The 11,674-nt window shown below is 38.5% G+C and overlaps 1 protein-coding gene across 1 annotated transcript in view; it reads right to left on the bottom strand.

Moving 5' to 3' along the window:
• Positions 1-1,634: 1,634 nt before the first annotated feature.
• adgrb2 (adhesion G protein-coupled receptor B2) overlaps positions 1,635-11,674 on the bottom strand; it is a 136,695-nt gene continuing 126,655 nt past the window's right edge. Inside the window, exons 33-34 of the mRNA XM_068332855.1 lie at positions 3,416-3,469; positions 1,635-1,827 (exon numbers count right to left, since the gene is read on the bottom strand). Of these exons, the coding sequence (XP_068188956.1) occupies positions 1,651-1,827; positions 3,416-3,469 (231 nt within the window). The 3' untranslated portion in view covers positions 1,635-1,650. The remainder of the gene's footprint in view (positions 1,828-3,415; positions 3,470-11,674) is intronic.

Raw genomic sequence — 11,674 nt, 5'->3', positions numbered from 1 at the left:
TCAGGAAAAAAATCACAATCCCCAGATAATAGCCATTATGAGAACTCTCTCCTCTACATCTGCATCTCTGCCTGTATCTTCCTCACTATTTTATTTCATTTTTCTGGGCTACCATTTTTTCTTGCACTTTTTTCTCCCTAAATTGTTCCTTATGTTTCTCCGCACTGCTTCTGAATGTCGACAGAAAGGGTATCAAGCTATCAGCCATCTTTTGCATTCATCAGCACTCTGACGGTTACTCTCACTGTCAGTGTGTGGAAAGCAGATGTGCTAATGTGGGGTTTCACATCATGAACAGAGATCACACCATCTGACTGACTGTTAGCTGTAAGATTCAATGCCTTCCGGATGCACAGTCCTTTCTGTCTTTCAATCATGGTGGGGTTCTTTGGAAAATAACTATATTCAGCCTGGTGCTCTTTAGTCTGGATGTTATTGGCTTGAAAAACCTCTCCAGGTCATAAAAACCCAGTGTACTGTGGGAGAGCAAGTAAGTTAGCTGCTAATCTGATAGTTTGCTCTAACTAGTGTTTGGTTTAGGTGAAAGAAATGTTAAACATAACTTGTGTGGGTTAGTTAAAATGGATTTAGATGCTGCAATCTTTAAAGGCTTTTATATTCAAGCAGCGAGGTGAACTTTTTTATTCACGAAGACTGAGAGGATGTTGCACACATCATCTCAGAAAGCAGGCTGACATTAATGTGGTGTATCTTTTTTTTTTTTTTAAATTGCTTGAATACTCACAGGAAATGAAAAAGTGAAACAATATAAAAAAGGCAGCACAAGCAAAATAACAGTCTGAAATGAAATCAATTCTTTTTGAATAGTTAGACCATAGGACACAACTGAGTTATTTCTTTCAATTGTATTATTTTTTTCATTAAAAGTTTCAAAACATAGGGGATAACATTAACTAAAGCATAGAAAATACACCAAAGTAGGGAATACAGTGTTGAGACACAGGAGGTCACAAAAGTGGATGGGTCTGTTGAACTGGAAACTTGAAAATCAGAAAAAATGGCACATATCACTGAGCAACTCTTGTCCTGTATCCAAAACCCATCCAAAAGGATAGTAAAGAAAAAAAACAAAACAAGACAAAATAGACAGAGAAGGTTTTTGTCATCTATTAGAAGGGCAAAGAAAATGCATGAAATAAAGGTGCCTCAGAGGTGGCGACCGGTGTGAGAAATGTCAGTGACATTTTCTTTCCCTTCCTATAAAAAGAATTTAGCGGTGCTGAAATACACCCATTTCCAAACAACTGAACAATAATTCCTTTTTTCTCCACAATAAAATCAAGACATATTTTCTCAGAAATAAGTTCTTCATAGTTTTGCTTTTTTAGGTTCATTTAAAAATTTCCGTCAGTCACAAAGGTCTCAAGCCCCTGTTCTTTCTTGTAAATAGTCTCTGCGAAAATATAGAGTAGAACAGTCTTCTTTCCGTGACTCTCCAACAGTAAACAAATACAGCATGGCATCCAACTGAGCACATTGCAAGAAATGGGGAGCGATGTGTGTGAGATCTTGGCAGAAAACAACATACTTATGTATATCTTTTCAGAAGTTCAGTATCTCAATGTGCCTCTTTACCTCAGCATATGCGTGTGTGTGTATTTAAGTGAGTGTGTGTACGCCTGGGTGTCTTCACACTTCAGTCTGGAAATCTCCTTCAGATGAGTCTGGTGTGTTAGCAGAGGAGGAATCCCAGTTCTTATTGTGCAGCTCCATCCGATCTTTTTGCTCCCCAGGCAAGATGGATAGCTCGGGGGTCATGGTCTTGAAGCTGTCCCAGGAGCTCTGATCCTCTGTGTTTGACTTGTCCTGTGGGAGACAGAAGAGACAAGGAAAACATCCATATAAAGACAAATAAGCTGTAATATATATAAAACGAACCCTTTTTCAATAGCTCTTATGTACAATTTGTGCCCAAACTGAACCATGGTAGTATTAACAGCCTAAAAGTATATTCCATGGATTGTTTGTCCTCGGGCATCATGGTGGGTCATATTGACCCCAACATTAAACTAATAATTTTCCTTTGGGATTATTATTATTATTACTCATCTATATCTTTTTACCTACAATACTGCAGTTTCCATTTTGGGTGTACTCAAAATGCATTAGGTAATGTAGCTGACTGTTTGCTGTGGTTATTTTTAACAAAGAAAAGTTTCCCTTTAAATAAAGTAGCCACATTATACATTTACAGATAAATTACATATTTACTCATAGAATCAATTATTTTTGTCTTTAAACTTTGCAATATTGATGTACTGAGATGAATCCCTCAGTGTCATTTCATGTATGTTTAACCTCAGAAACACTCACAACCAGGAACATATATACCTTAGCACAAAGCACCATTCTTCTATCTTTTTGGAAAGCTATCACTGTTGCTTTAGGTATGTTAAAATATCTTCCTTCTCTTTACACCATCTTTTCAAATCGGTCACTCTTTACTTGTCTAATAAAAGCATGAACCTACCAGGCTCTAACATCAGTGATCACTTCATGCTGTCTGCTGATATGCCCGCCAATGATGTGGAATACACATTGGGGAATTAGCTAAAACTGAAATTAGAGGTAGCATTACACATCAGATAAGGACCATTATTAAAATGGGACTAATTATCTTGTGGAGATAATGATTTCACAGATACAAGCTGGGACAGACATGAGGGATTTCTATCCTGGATGACTCCTGCTGGAAGGAGTCACACAGACAAAACAAAAAGAAAGACTACATGGAATAGATTATTTTATTATCAATGAAATATTGAGTTATTGATCCACAAACTGTCTTTTTCAGGTACGCACCGACAATTGTGTATCTATATCTATGTAGCTATTAATGGGGTTACTGCTGCATCTCCCTCAGTTATCTACTTCAACTTCTTTTCAGTTTGCTCTCCTTGCCACACAACCATCTTTCTATTCATCTAACTATTCTACACCACATATGTAATTTGAACTATCCACACCTTAAATCCATTTCAATCTGTCCGTCAGACACATACACACACAACTCTTGGATCTGTGGTAACACCATCGCTAACGTCCACCCTCTGCAGAGTGATTGTTGCTGGTTCGCTAGGGGGCATTATCTGCCTGATTATGATTCTCCCTGCACCACAGCCTGACAGTTGGTAAAATGAATACAAAAGGCATAATCTGGAAGCCAATTTGCATGCTAAATGCTGGCGAAGGAACATTTTGTAATGCAGGAGTGTGCGTAATGCTGCAGTTAAGCTCAACTTTATCCCTGGGAGACTATGCTAACGCGATTGTGCTGCCACTGCGTGTCTACCATTCCCTCTCGCCATCTATGTCTGCCTCCAATCCCTGCTTGCGCCAAAGCTCCATTTCATCCCTCGCTTTCTGCCTATCTGCCAGCAACCCCTCTACTTACACTCGACGAGTTCTTTTCACCTCCGGCAGATGAAATGCTCCATCTCTTTTCCCTCTGTGGTGATGAAATGGGAGGAAGAATACAAGGAGCAGGTGATGAGAGACAGATAGAGCCAGAAAGAAAGAGAGCAGAAGGGGTTTTCATAGTCACCAACAACTCTGCCCTGAAAAAAATGCAGGAAGTTGTTGCTTTGTACTTATAGTTACGCCTTCTCTCAATCTTCAGATCCACATGTGTACACACTCTCTACATACACACAAGAACAGAAGATGACAAAACATTCATCTTGAGCATGTTTTCACATGCATAATGAAAGTGTGCTACAAATGAATATTTTTAACATCTCAAGTCTCAATTCTGTAAGGAAAACTGATGACACATGGACAGAGTGACAAAGACATGTCACTACATGTCACACAGCATGATAGCAACTACAGCTACTACAAAACTAGTTGATAAAAGAAAGGATGATATGTTAGCAAAAAGGAAACTGACAGAAACAGCTGAATAACTGTGAGTTAACTGTGCAACACTAGAGGCAATGGAGCTCATGTATTCAAAATAATGTTGAAACAAGATCGATAATCTGGTTATTATTGTGTGAAAATGCTATATACACTGTCTGCATTATTTATTTTATAATGCATGTGTTAAAACACCTCATAAAATTGTCAAACCTAGGCCATAAAATGGACTTGGCCAACACCATCTTCTGCCTCTAGCTTCAACAGATAAACGTCCCCTGTGTCTAAGCAATATTATGCATTATTTTTTATGTTCCTAGCTTTTATTTGTATTTTTATATAGCAGATTGGTGGTGACACCAGCAATTTCAAAGAGGTGGTTGGATTTTTTTTACCCAAGATGTGCACAGATTTTGGAATGCAGGAGTTTCACTGGTTGGGATTTGAGACTGCAACATCCCGCTACTTACCCTGACCTACTTTCAGGGTAGGTCAGGGTACCCTGAAAGTAGTACCTGACGAGTGCATAGTCTAGTGCACATGGAGAAGTCCAGCGTGATTAAGACCATAGAACAAAGCTAGCGCATATGTATATCAAAGCACTAGCTTTGATCTATGGTCTTACACTGGCCTTCTCCCTCGTCTTTCTATCTTATCCAGTTCCTGAGTGTACAAAATTAAATTTGCCCTTGACCTACTTTTCTCAAGGTCAAAGGCATCATCTCATTTCCATCCCCTTTGCCGCCTGAGTAATGTGCTTTTTGTTTCATCTTTCTATCTGCAATGGTTGTGAAGATATTTGGTGGACAAACGAACGGACGAACACACGAACACTGACAATTACAATACCTGTACATCATCACTTTGAAGCGGTATGACAATAGTTTGTACACTGTAAGCCTCACCCTTAAAAAACAAGTCTTTGAAATAACATTTTTATTGCTTCAAATCAGCACCTTGTCTTGGAAAGTTAGTTAGCTTAACCTACCAGTTGAACCTAACAGTAGTTTAATGTAAGTATAACACTTGGGTCTATTTACAGTACTTCGATACATTTACAGAAATACAAACACAACGATACTTGTGCAAGTCATAATTTCAAAAACCAAAAAAACTAACCAAAAAAACCCAACAACAATTAAATAAATGCGCAACTTGACAGCCATCAGTTTGAAAAGTCACAGGAAATAAATGAAATTTGACTTTCTGATGGTGTGCTTAGCAAAATCAGGAATGATAAAAAGTTCCACCATGGTAAGGCTTTCACAGAATTTGCATGCGGCCAAATTAAAGTATATTCCCTCACAGTTTTGTTTGGTATATAGAATAGGCTTAAAGAGGGCATACATACCACCAAATGCCCATCATTTTATTTTGTAGGCAAGCTGGATGATTTTGAAAAAAAATTGCATATGCTCCATGAATATTAAACATAGGAGAAAGAAACAATTTGCAGGCTTGGTACAAATTAGAAAAAATGCCATTGCGCATTTAAAGCCAGCTCAAAAAGAAAGTGTTGGTGGATGAGATCCACTATCTGCCACTCAGTTCCCTTAATTTGGACAATGGAACAAAAAAAGTGCGTGGATGTGGGTGAAAGATGTGACAGGTTGTCTTTGGGAGATGAAGCAGATGGACAGGTGAATTTGTTTAAGTGGGTTAACTTTACCTTTGTTGACTTGGATGCCCATGGATCTGCTGACTGTCTGGTTACATTCAAACTGGGACATGACAACAAGCATGCAACATAAAGCAAACAAACAAAAAACAAAACAAAACATAATTCAATAAAATGTGGTTGTAAGGCAAATAAAAGACACACTGTGTATGAAGGTTCACATGAAATAAATTTAAATCACATTTATACATAAAGCAAAGTAATGTCAGACTGAGTGGATATCAGAAGGTAGGGTTTGGCTCAATTAACAAAAAATGGACATTATAAAGGTTTTTTCTTCATTTACTTCATGATATCACTGAGATAGCCATCAAGTGGAAATTCCCTTCTATTTATCAATGGTGCAAAAAGAGACTAAGTGGACATTACATTCTTTAACACCATTTACCCCCTTATTTGGGGATGAATTTGTGTCACACTTAATAAGATCCTTCAGGGCAAATACGTTTCATTAGTGTAGCACACTGAAAGCAAGCAAGCAATCAGACACACAGGCTTGGTGTGTCGCAATGTGGGCATGTGCAATGCAATGCAAAGGCAGGGCTCGTAGAGGAAAAACAGTTCCAGCTAGATATTCAGCCCTCTGCACCTCCCTTTAAATTGCACAAGGACACTAAATGAGCTAAATTAGTATTGGGACTCTTGGTGCACGAAGCCAGTATTGGGCTTGTTCCGCCTGGGTGAGCTGTCCCCCCATTAGGAGCCGCTGATAGAGTCAGGGAACTAAAGCTACACTCCACTGTCCCATGGTTTTCATGGGCAATTTGTGTAGAAGGGTGAAAACAATTGATGAGTTTATACTCAGCATGGAAAAGGGGGCAAGGAAATAATTAAAAACAGGCTAATGAGAGGAATTAATTATTCAATTAATGTCTCAAATATGCCACTGAGGGTTGTATGTAGAGGGAGAAATGAGAAAATGAAGGCGATGGCAAGCGAGAAAATGTCAAGCCGTGAGGATGAATAGAAGATATAATGAGATATGAAGAGGAATAAGAGAGGAGTACTTGGTTTACTGGTGGAATGTGAAATTGAAGCCCTTTAGCATAATGCTAGCAAATTGACTATCAAGACCTACAGTGTTTGCAACTGCAGGAAAAGCCCCAAGTGAATCAACAAAAATTGAGTTTGTCATTTTAATTTATACATCTTCATTATAAAACATCCTCAAAGCGTACACATTACCTCAGTTAATTTCTCTTTAGCGGCCAAATTATTGCTGGAATATTAACAACAACCACTAATGCTAACTTTGTGATAGAATTCAAATGCATGTCAACACCCACGCACGTTGAATTGCAAATGCATCTTTCACGAGGGAAAATTTGTTCGCTGTCCCAGCTATGATCTAGCATGAGTGAAATCACAACAAAGTAAGATTACTTGTTTTCTTTGTCTTTTCTCCCATCCCACTGCATTCTGCACAAGTCTTCAGTGTCTATCTGGCAACGAAGCCAAGCATGCTTCATTTCATCAGAACACAGTAGACAATGGGATGGAAATATATCCCATTTGAGAGCTAAAAAATGCATCAGCCAGCCCATTATGCAGTGCAAACTCTCTGCCGCTCTTCTACTCTTGCACACAGCATCATCCCACACACAGAGAGGCACAACACAGCATCATTGGGCACTGAATGCAAATGTGTGTTACGACCTTCTGAACCCTGTGGAGAGGAAAGGAAGCAACATGGTACCTCCACAGCAACTGAGGCCAAGAAGTGGTTTTAAATCTAAACATTAGCGCAAGCAGTAATGCAGATTCACACTGTGTTCCAGACACAATGCAATCCACTCTGTGTTCCAGTAACCCCACTGACTCCATTTGTATCCTGTCTCTATTAGTGGAGGCACCCTCCTTCGGTAGCGATATGGCTACTTCCACAGCATCATCTGTACTTAAAAAACAGCAGGTTTTGTATTTGTTTTCATCATCAGCTTTTATGCAAAGTCCCCTTTCTACCCATTTCAACTCATTGAAACATACAGAAGTGCAACTGACTTTACCCTCTTACTGTGTAACTAAACCAAAAGAACTGGTTTCAGGTCAGCCACTGCAGTTGTGATCCTTGTAGTTCAAATTATCAGCTAACAATCAACAATCTATCTCACTGTGACCTCTCTGACTTCCATAGCCACTTTTCAGAATGCAAATGAGTCGGTTTGCATTTCATTGCATTAAAATGTGCACAGATGTCTAAAGCAAGAAGGAAAATTATATGTCTGTGCCACAGAATTCAGCTGACCTTTGCAAGCCATAGTTTATCAGTACGCCATTTTGCAGAGTAGATTTTAAAAGGTCATGCATAAAGTTTTCAAAAAGAACAACAAAATATGTAACAGAGGGTTACATTTATTTTCAGAGTAAGGAATAGTTTTGCTGGCTTCAGCAACCTAATGTAAAAGTCAGACAAGGTGATTTTCAACAATGAGCTCAATGGGGGAATCTTGTGATATAGTGTCTGCTTCCCTCTTTTTCCAGTTATGAGCCTCATACTGAGTCACCAGCCCCTAGTAATAACTATGATGGGTGTGGGGATTAACAGTTATTGGAAAACACAATGTTAACAGTATGAAAAGGTAGGAGAGAGGGATGGGGAAAGACAGGAAAGGACAAGACTGAATTGTGTAGATTGTGACTGTAATACCCAAGACCACTGGAACCAACAGAAAGCTGGATGTCAAAGTATTGTGTGTGAAATTGCATGTGTGTGTGTGCGTTTGCACCAGTTTATTCAGAATACTGCACACTGTTGTCACAATTTGTGTATTTATATTTCATAGAATAAGGCATTTCTGATATCCACTCATCTCCTCAAAATAACAAAAATAACCTACCTATATAGAGAAGTAAAATTGATGAGGACCTTTCTGGACTCGATTCCCTTATCAACAACAATGTACGTCAAGTTTGGCCCATTTTAGTGCCAATGAGCTAGTTTAAGAGACATTATGTAAAAGGTTTATGGGTTATAGATTTGATGCTTGTATTTTAGAACTGATTTATCACTTTTTTATGTTCTTTAGATAATGAAGTTTAACCAAGGCACTGAAATGGACACCATGAATGTAGGACTTGTCACACCACACACACATTCGGACTACAGCATTGAAAACATACCGCTAAATGGCACAACATCAGCAGACAACAGCTGTAAGTTTTATAGCAGAAGACAAATCCAGTCCTACATCAGTTCACCTTACAAATCCTAAATATTGGATAAAGCGTATTCAGACTGTATACCTCATGATGAATTTGAGTTGCATAAGAGGAATTAACATTCATTACATCAATGCAGAAGTACAGGGTTACAAAACTTGAGCATTACACCACCACACCACTGGGGCAATCTAATATTTAGGCTCATCATATACAGTATATGTAGAGCCACATCACTGTGATTGCTGAAATGTACTAGAAGAGCAGCACTGCATGAGTGAGCACATAGTTTGACACCATCTGTGTGACTGCAACTGTTAGTAGGGTGTATGTAGAATATGCTTCTTTTTTTTTTTTTAAAGTGTGCTAGGGTGTCTGCTTTTTACCCCAAACCCAATATGGAGCAAGTTAGTCCAGAGCTGCTGACCCGACATGCAGGTTCACAGCTTATACTGGAGGAATGGACAAACTGATTAATTTATTTCTCATGCTTCTGCCCTTTGAATAGACAAGAAAATGTAATTGTACGCTATTATATCCATTGCCCATTCCCAAAATTTATATTTTACTTGTATATATGGAGAAATGTAAATCATGACAGGCATGTTGTGTATACAGCTAAAATGCTAAACTAAGATTACAAAATCGATAATCGTTGATATATAAAATGTGCACACAGCAAACTATGAGACACACTTATGGAGTGCATGAACTCATCTACCTTAAGATGAGTTAGAGGGGCTCTACAGCACAAGGTTTATGTAGGGTTTCATATGTCTTACGTTGACTTTCTTTGTAAACGAGGGATGTTCTGCGGACTAGTGATGGCTCAGTGTTGTGCCTCGGTGGTGGGGGAGGGGGAACCTGTGTTGAATGAACATTGGTCATGGTTGTTAGAGTGGATTCATGTTTTTTTTAGTTTGGATTACAGCAGAGTTTAGGCACATGAAGAGGAAGAGCTTGAGGACATGAGTCACTTGACAACTACTGGATATGGATAGCCTCCCTCCACATCAACTGAGGTCCCACAGTATTGAAATGAATGGCAGCAGCTATTGCAATTGATAATGTTATTGATCCTCAAATTCAGTTGTTGCTGGTTAAAGGTTATTTTTTCATTATCCCATTAAAAAAAGTAACATAGGTGAAGAGTCAGCTTGCTCCAATAAGCCGAGAGAATCCTCCTATGCTGGGTGTGAGCCTTAACCACATCTGTGGCATAGTTATGTTGAACAGCTCATGCTTCAAAAATCTGCATTGATTATGAGTAGATAGATAGATAGATAGATAGATAGATAGATAGATAGATAGATAGATAGAGAGATAGATAGATAGATAGATAGATAGATAGATAGATAGATAGATAGATAGATAGATAGATAGATAGATAGATAGATAGATAGATAGATAGATAGATAGATAGATACTTTATTAATCCCGGAGGAAATGTTTTATGGAAATATATTTTAATTCAATATGTTTATGATGAATGAATTCAGATTGAAATGAACAATTGTAATCATTTGACACCTGGACCTTATGTTATTGTCAAAATATGTCATTAGAAAATTTTAATTATAAGGGTTATTTTGCTTTGAAGAGGAGTGGAACCTCTGTGGATAATTCATCTCTCTGTATCTTGATTAAGAAAAACTGAATTAATTTAAACCTACTGTATAATCCAGCTGTGCACCTAGAAATGAGTAAATGTGCTTTGAACAGATCTCAAACATAAAACAGGAAAGCACGTAAGCAAAATAAACAACAGGGCACACACACACATATGCTGCAAGAACACACGCAGAGGCATGCTGCAAACATAGGCAGTCTGAAAAGGATAAAAGTGAATGAACATGCACAGCTACCTGCACAGACACACACACTTCTCATCTCCATAATTACAGTCTAGTCAGCATGTCCGTGTCTGGAGGTGACACTAAAAATTAGATGTTGACAACAGCAGAGCTGAAATCAAGCTGGGTCCTGTCAGAGGTCGGACACTGATAGCATTACCCCTATAATTATTCCTTGTTAAATAACTTAATTTTTTTTTTTTTGCATTTTGTACGAGTAAGCCATATGCACACTATGCTTTAATTTCACCATTAAAATTATTCCTTTAATGCAGAGGAAATGCATAAAAATAAATATTGAGACATTTCTTTTATAGATAAAGAAAGAAGCATTCCAAATTGTCTTAATTGGTTCAACTACAATCATATCTATTATTTGCGTCTGGGCTTATTTCTTGACATGTGGGCATAATCTCAAAGTATACCTGCGTTCCCTCTGAGGAAAATTAGCATGCTGCAGCAAAACTGTTAAGAACTACAGACTTCTAATATATGGCTCATGCCTTTGCAAGCAGCCTGCCATTTTTCTTGTCTTCCATAAAATATTTGCTTGGCATGAATAAATGGGGGGCTGGCCAGCATTTCTGAAAATCTTCATCAAGACTCTGAGCAAATGAGAATTGAAGGAAAAGGTTGCCATTCTGGCATTGGGATATGGCTGTGAGCTAGTGTATGAGTGTGTGTATGTGTTGCTTCATGACTTTGGGAATATGAAGAATGTCAGGCTGGCTTCTGTTCCTCTATTCTAAGTATAAGTTACATGTGAACCAACATGCTGCCAATATGACGGGGGAGCAGACCTATCAAGGCTGACTAACTCATCATGCCTCCATGCTCTTCAGCAGATGAGGGAAGAGCAAGCATGTGCACGTGGTTAATTCTTAATGAAACTGGCCCTGTGAAGGTCAGTGCAGAGCGAGTAGGGACTCTTTCGTCTGCTGCTAATGGTGTATTAACGATTCAAAGAAGTGTCAAGTTCACAGGTGCCTACCCAAGAATCTCACAAACACACATGGCAGACACCCAGACATGCACATTTTAAAGCACTGTACAGAACATTGACAAAAAAATCCAATCAGTCATAGAAAAACTACTCATACTGTAT

This window comes from Antennarius striatus, chromosome 14 (assembly GCF_040054535.1).
Source record: "Antennarius striatus isolate MH-2024 chromosome 14, ASM4005453v1, whole genome shotgun sequence".
Lineage (NCBI taxonomy): Eukaryota > Metazoa > Chordata > Actinopteri > Lophiiformes > Antennariidae > Antennarius > Antennarius striatus.
The sequence above is the reverse complement of the archived record's forward strand: the minus strand, read 5'-3'. Positions and strand labels throughout refer to the sequence as shown.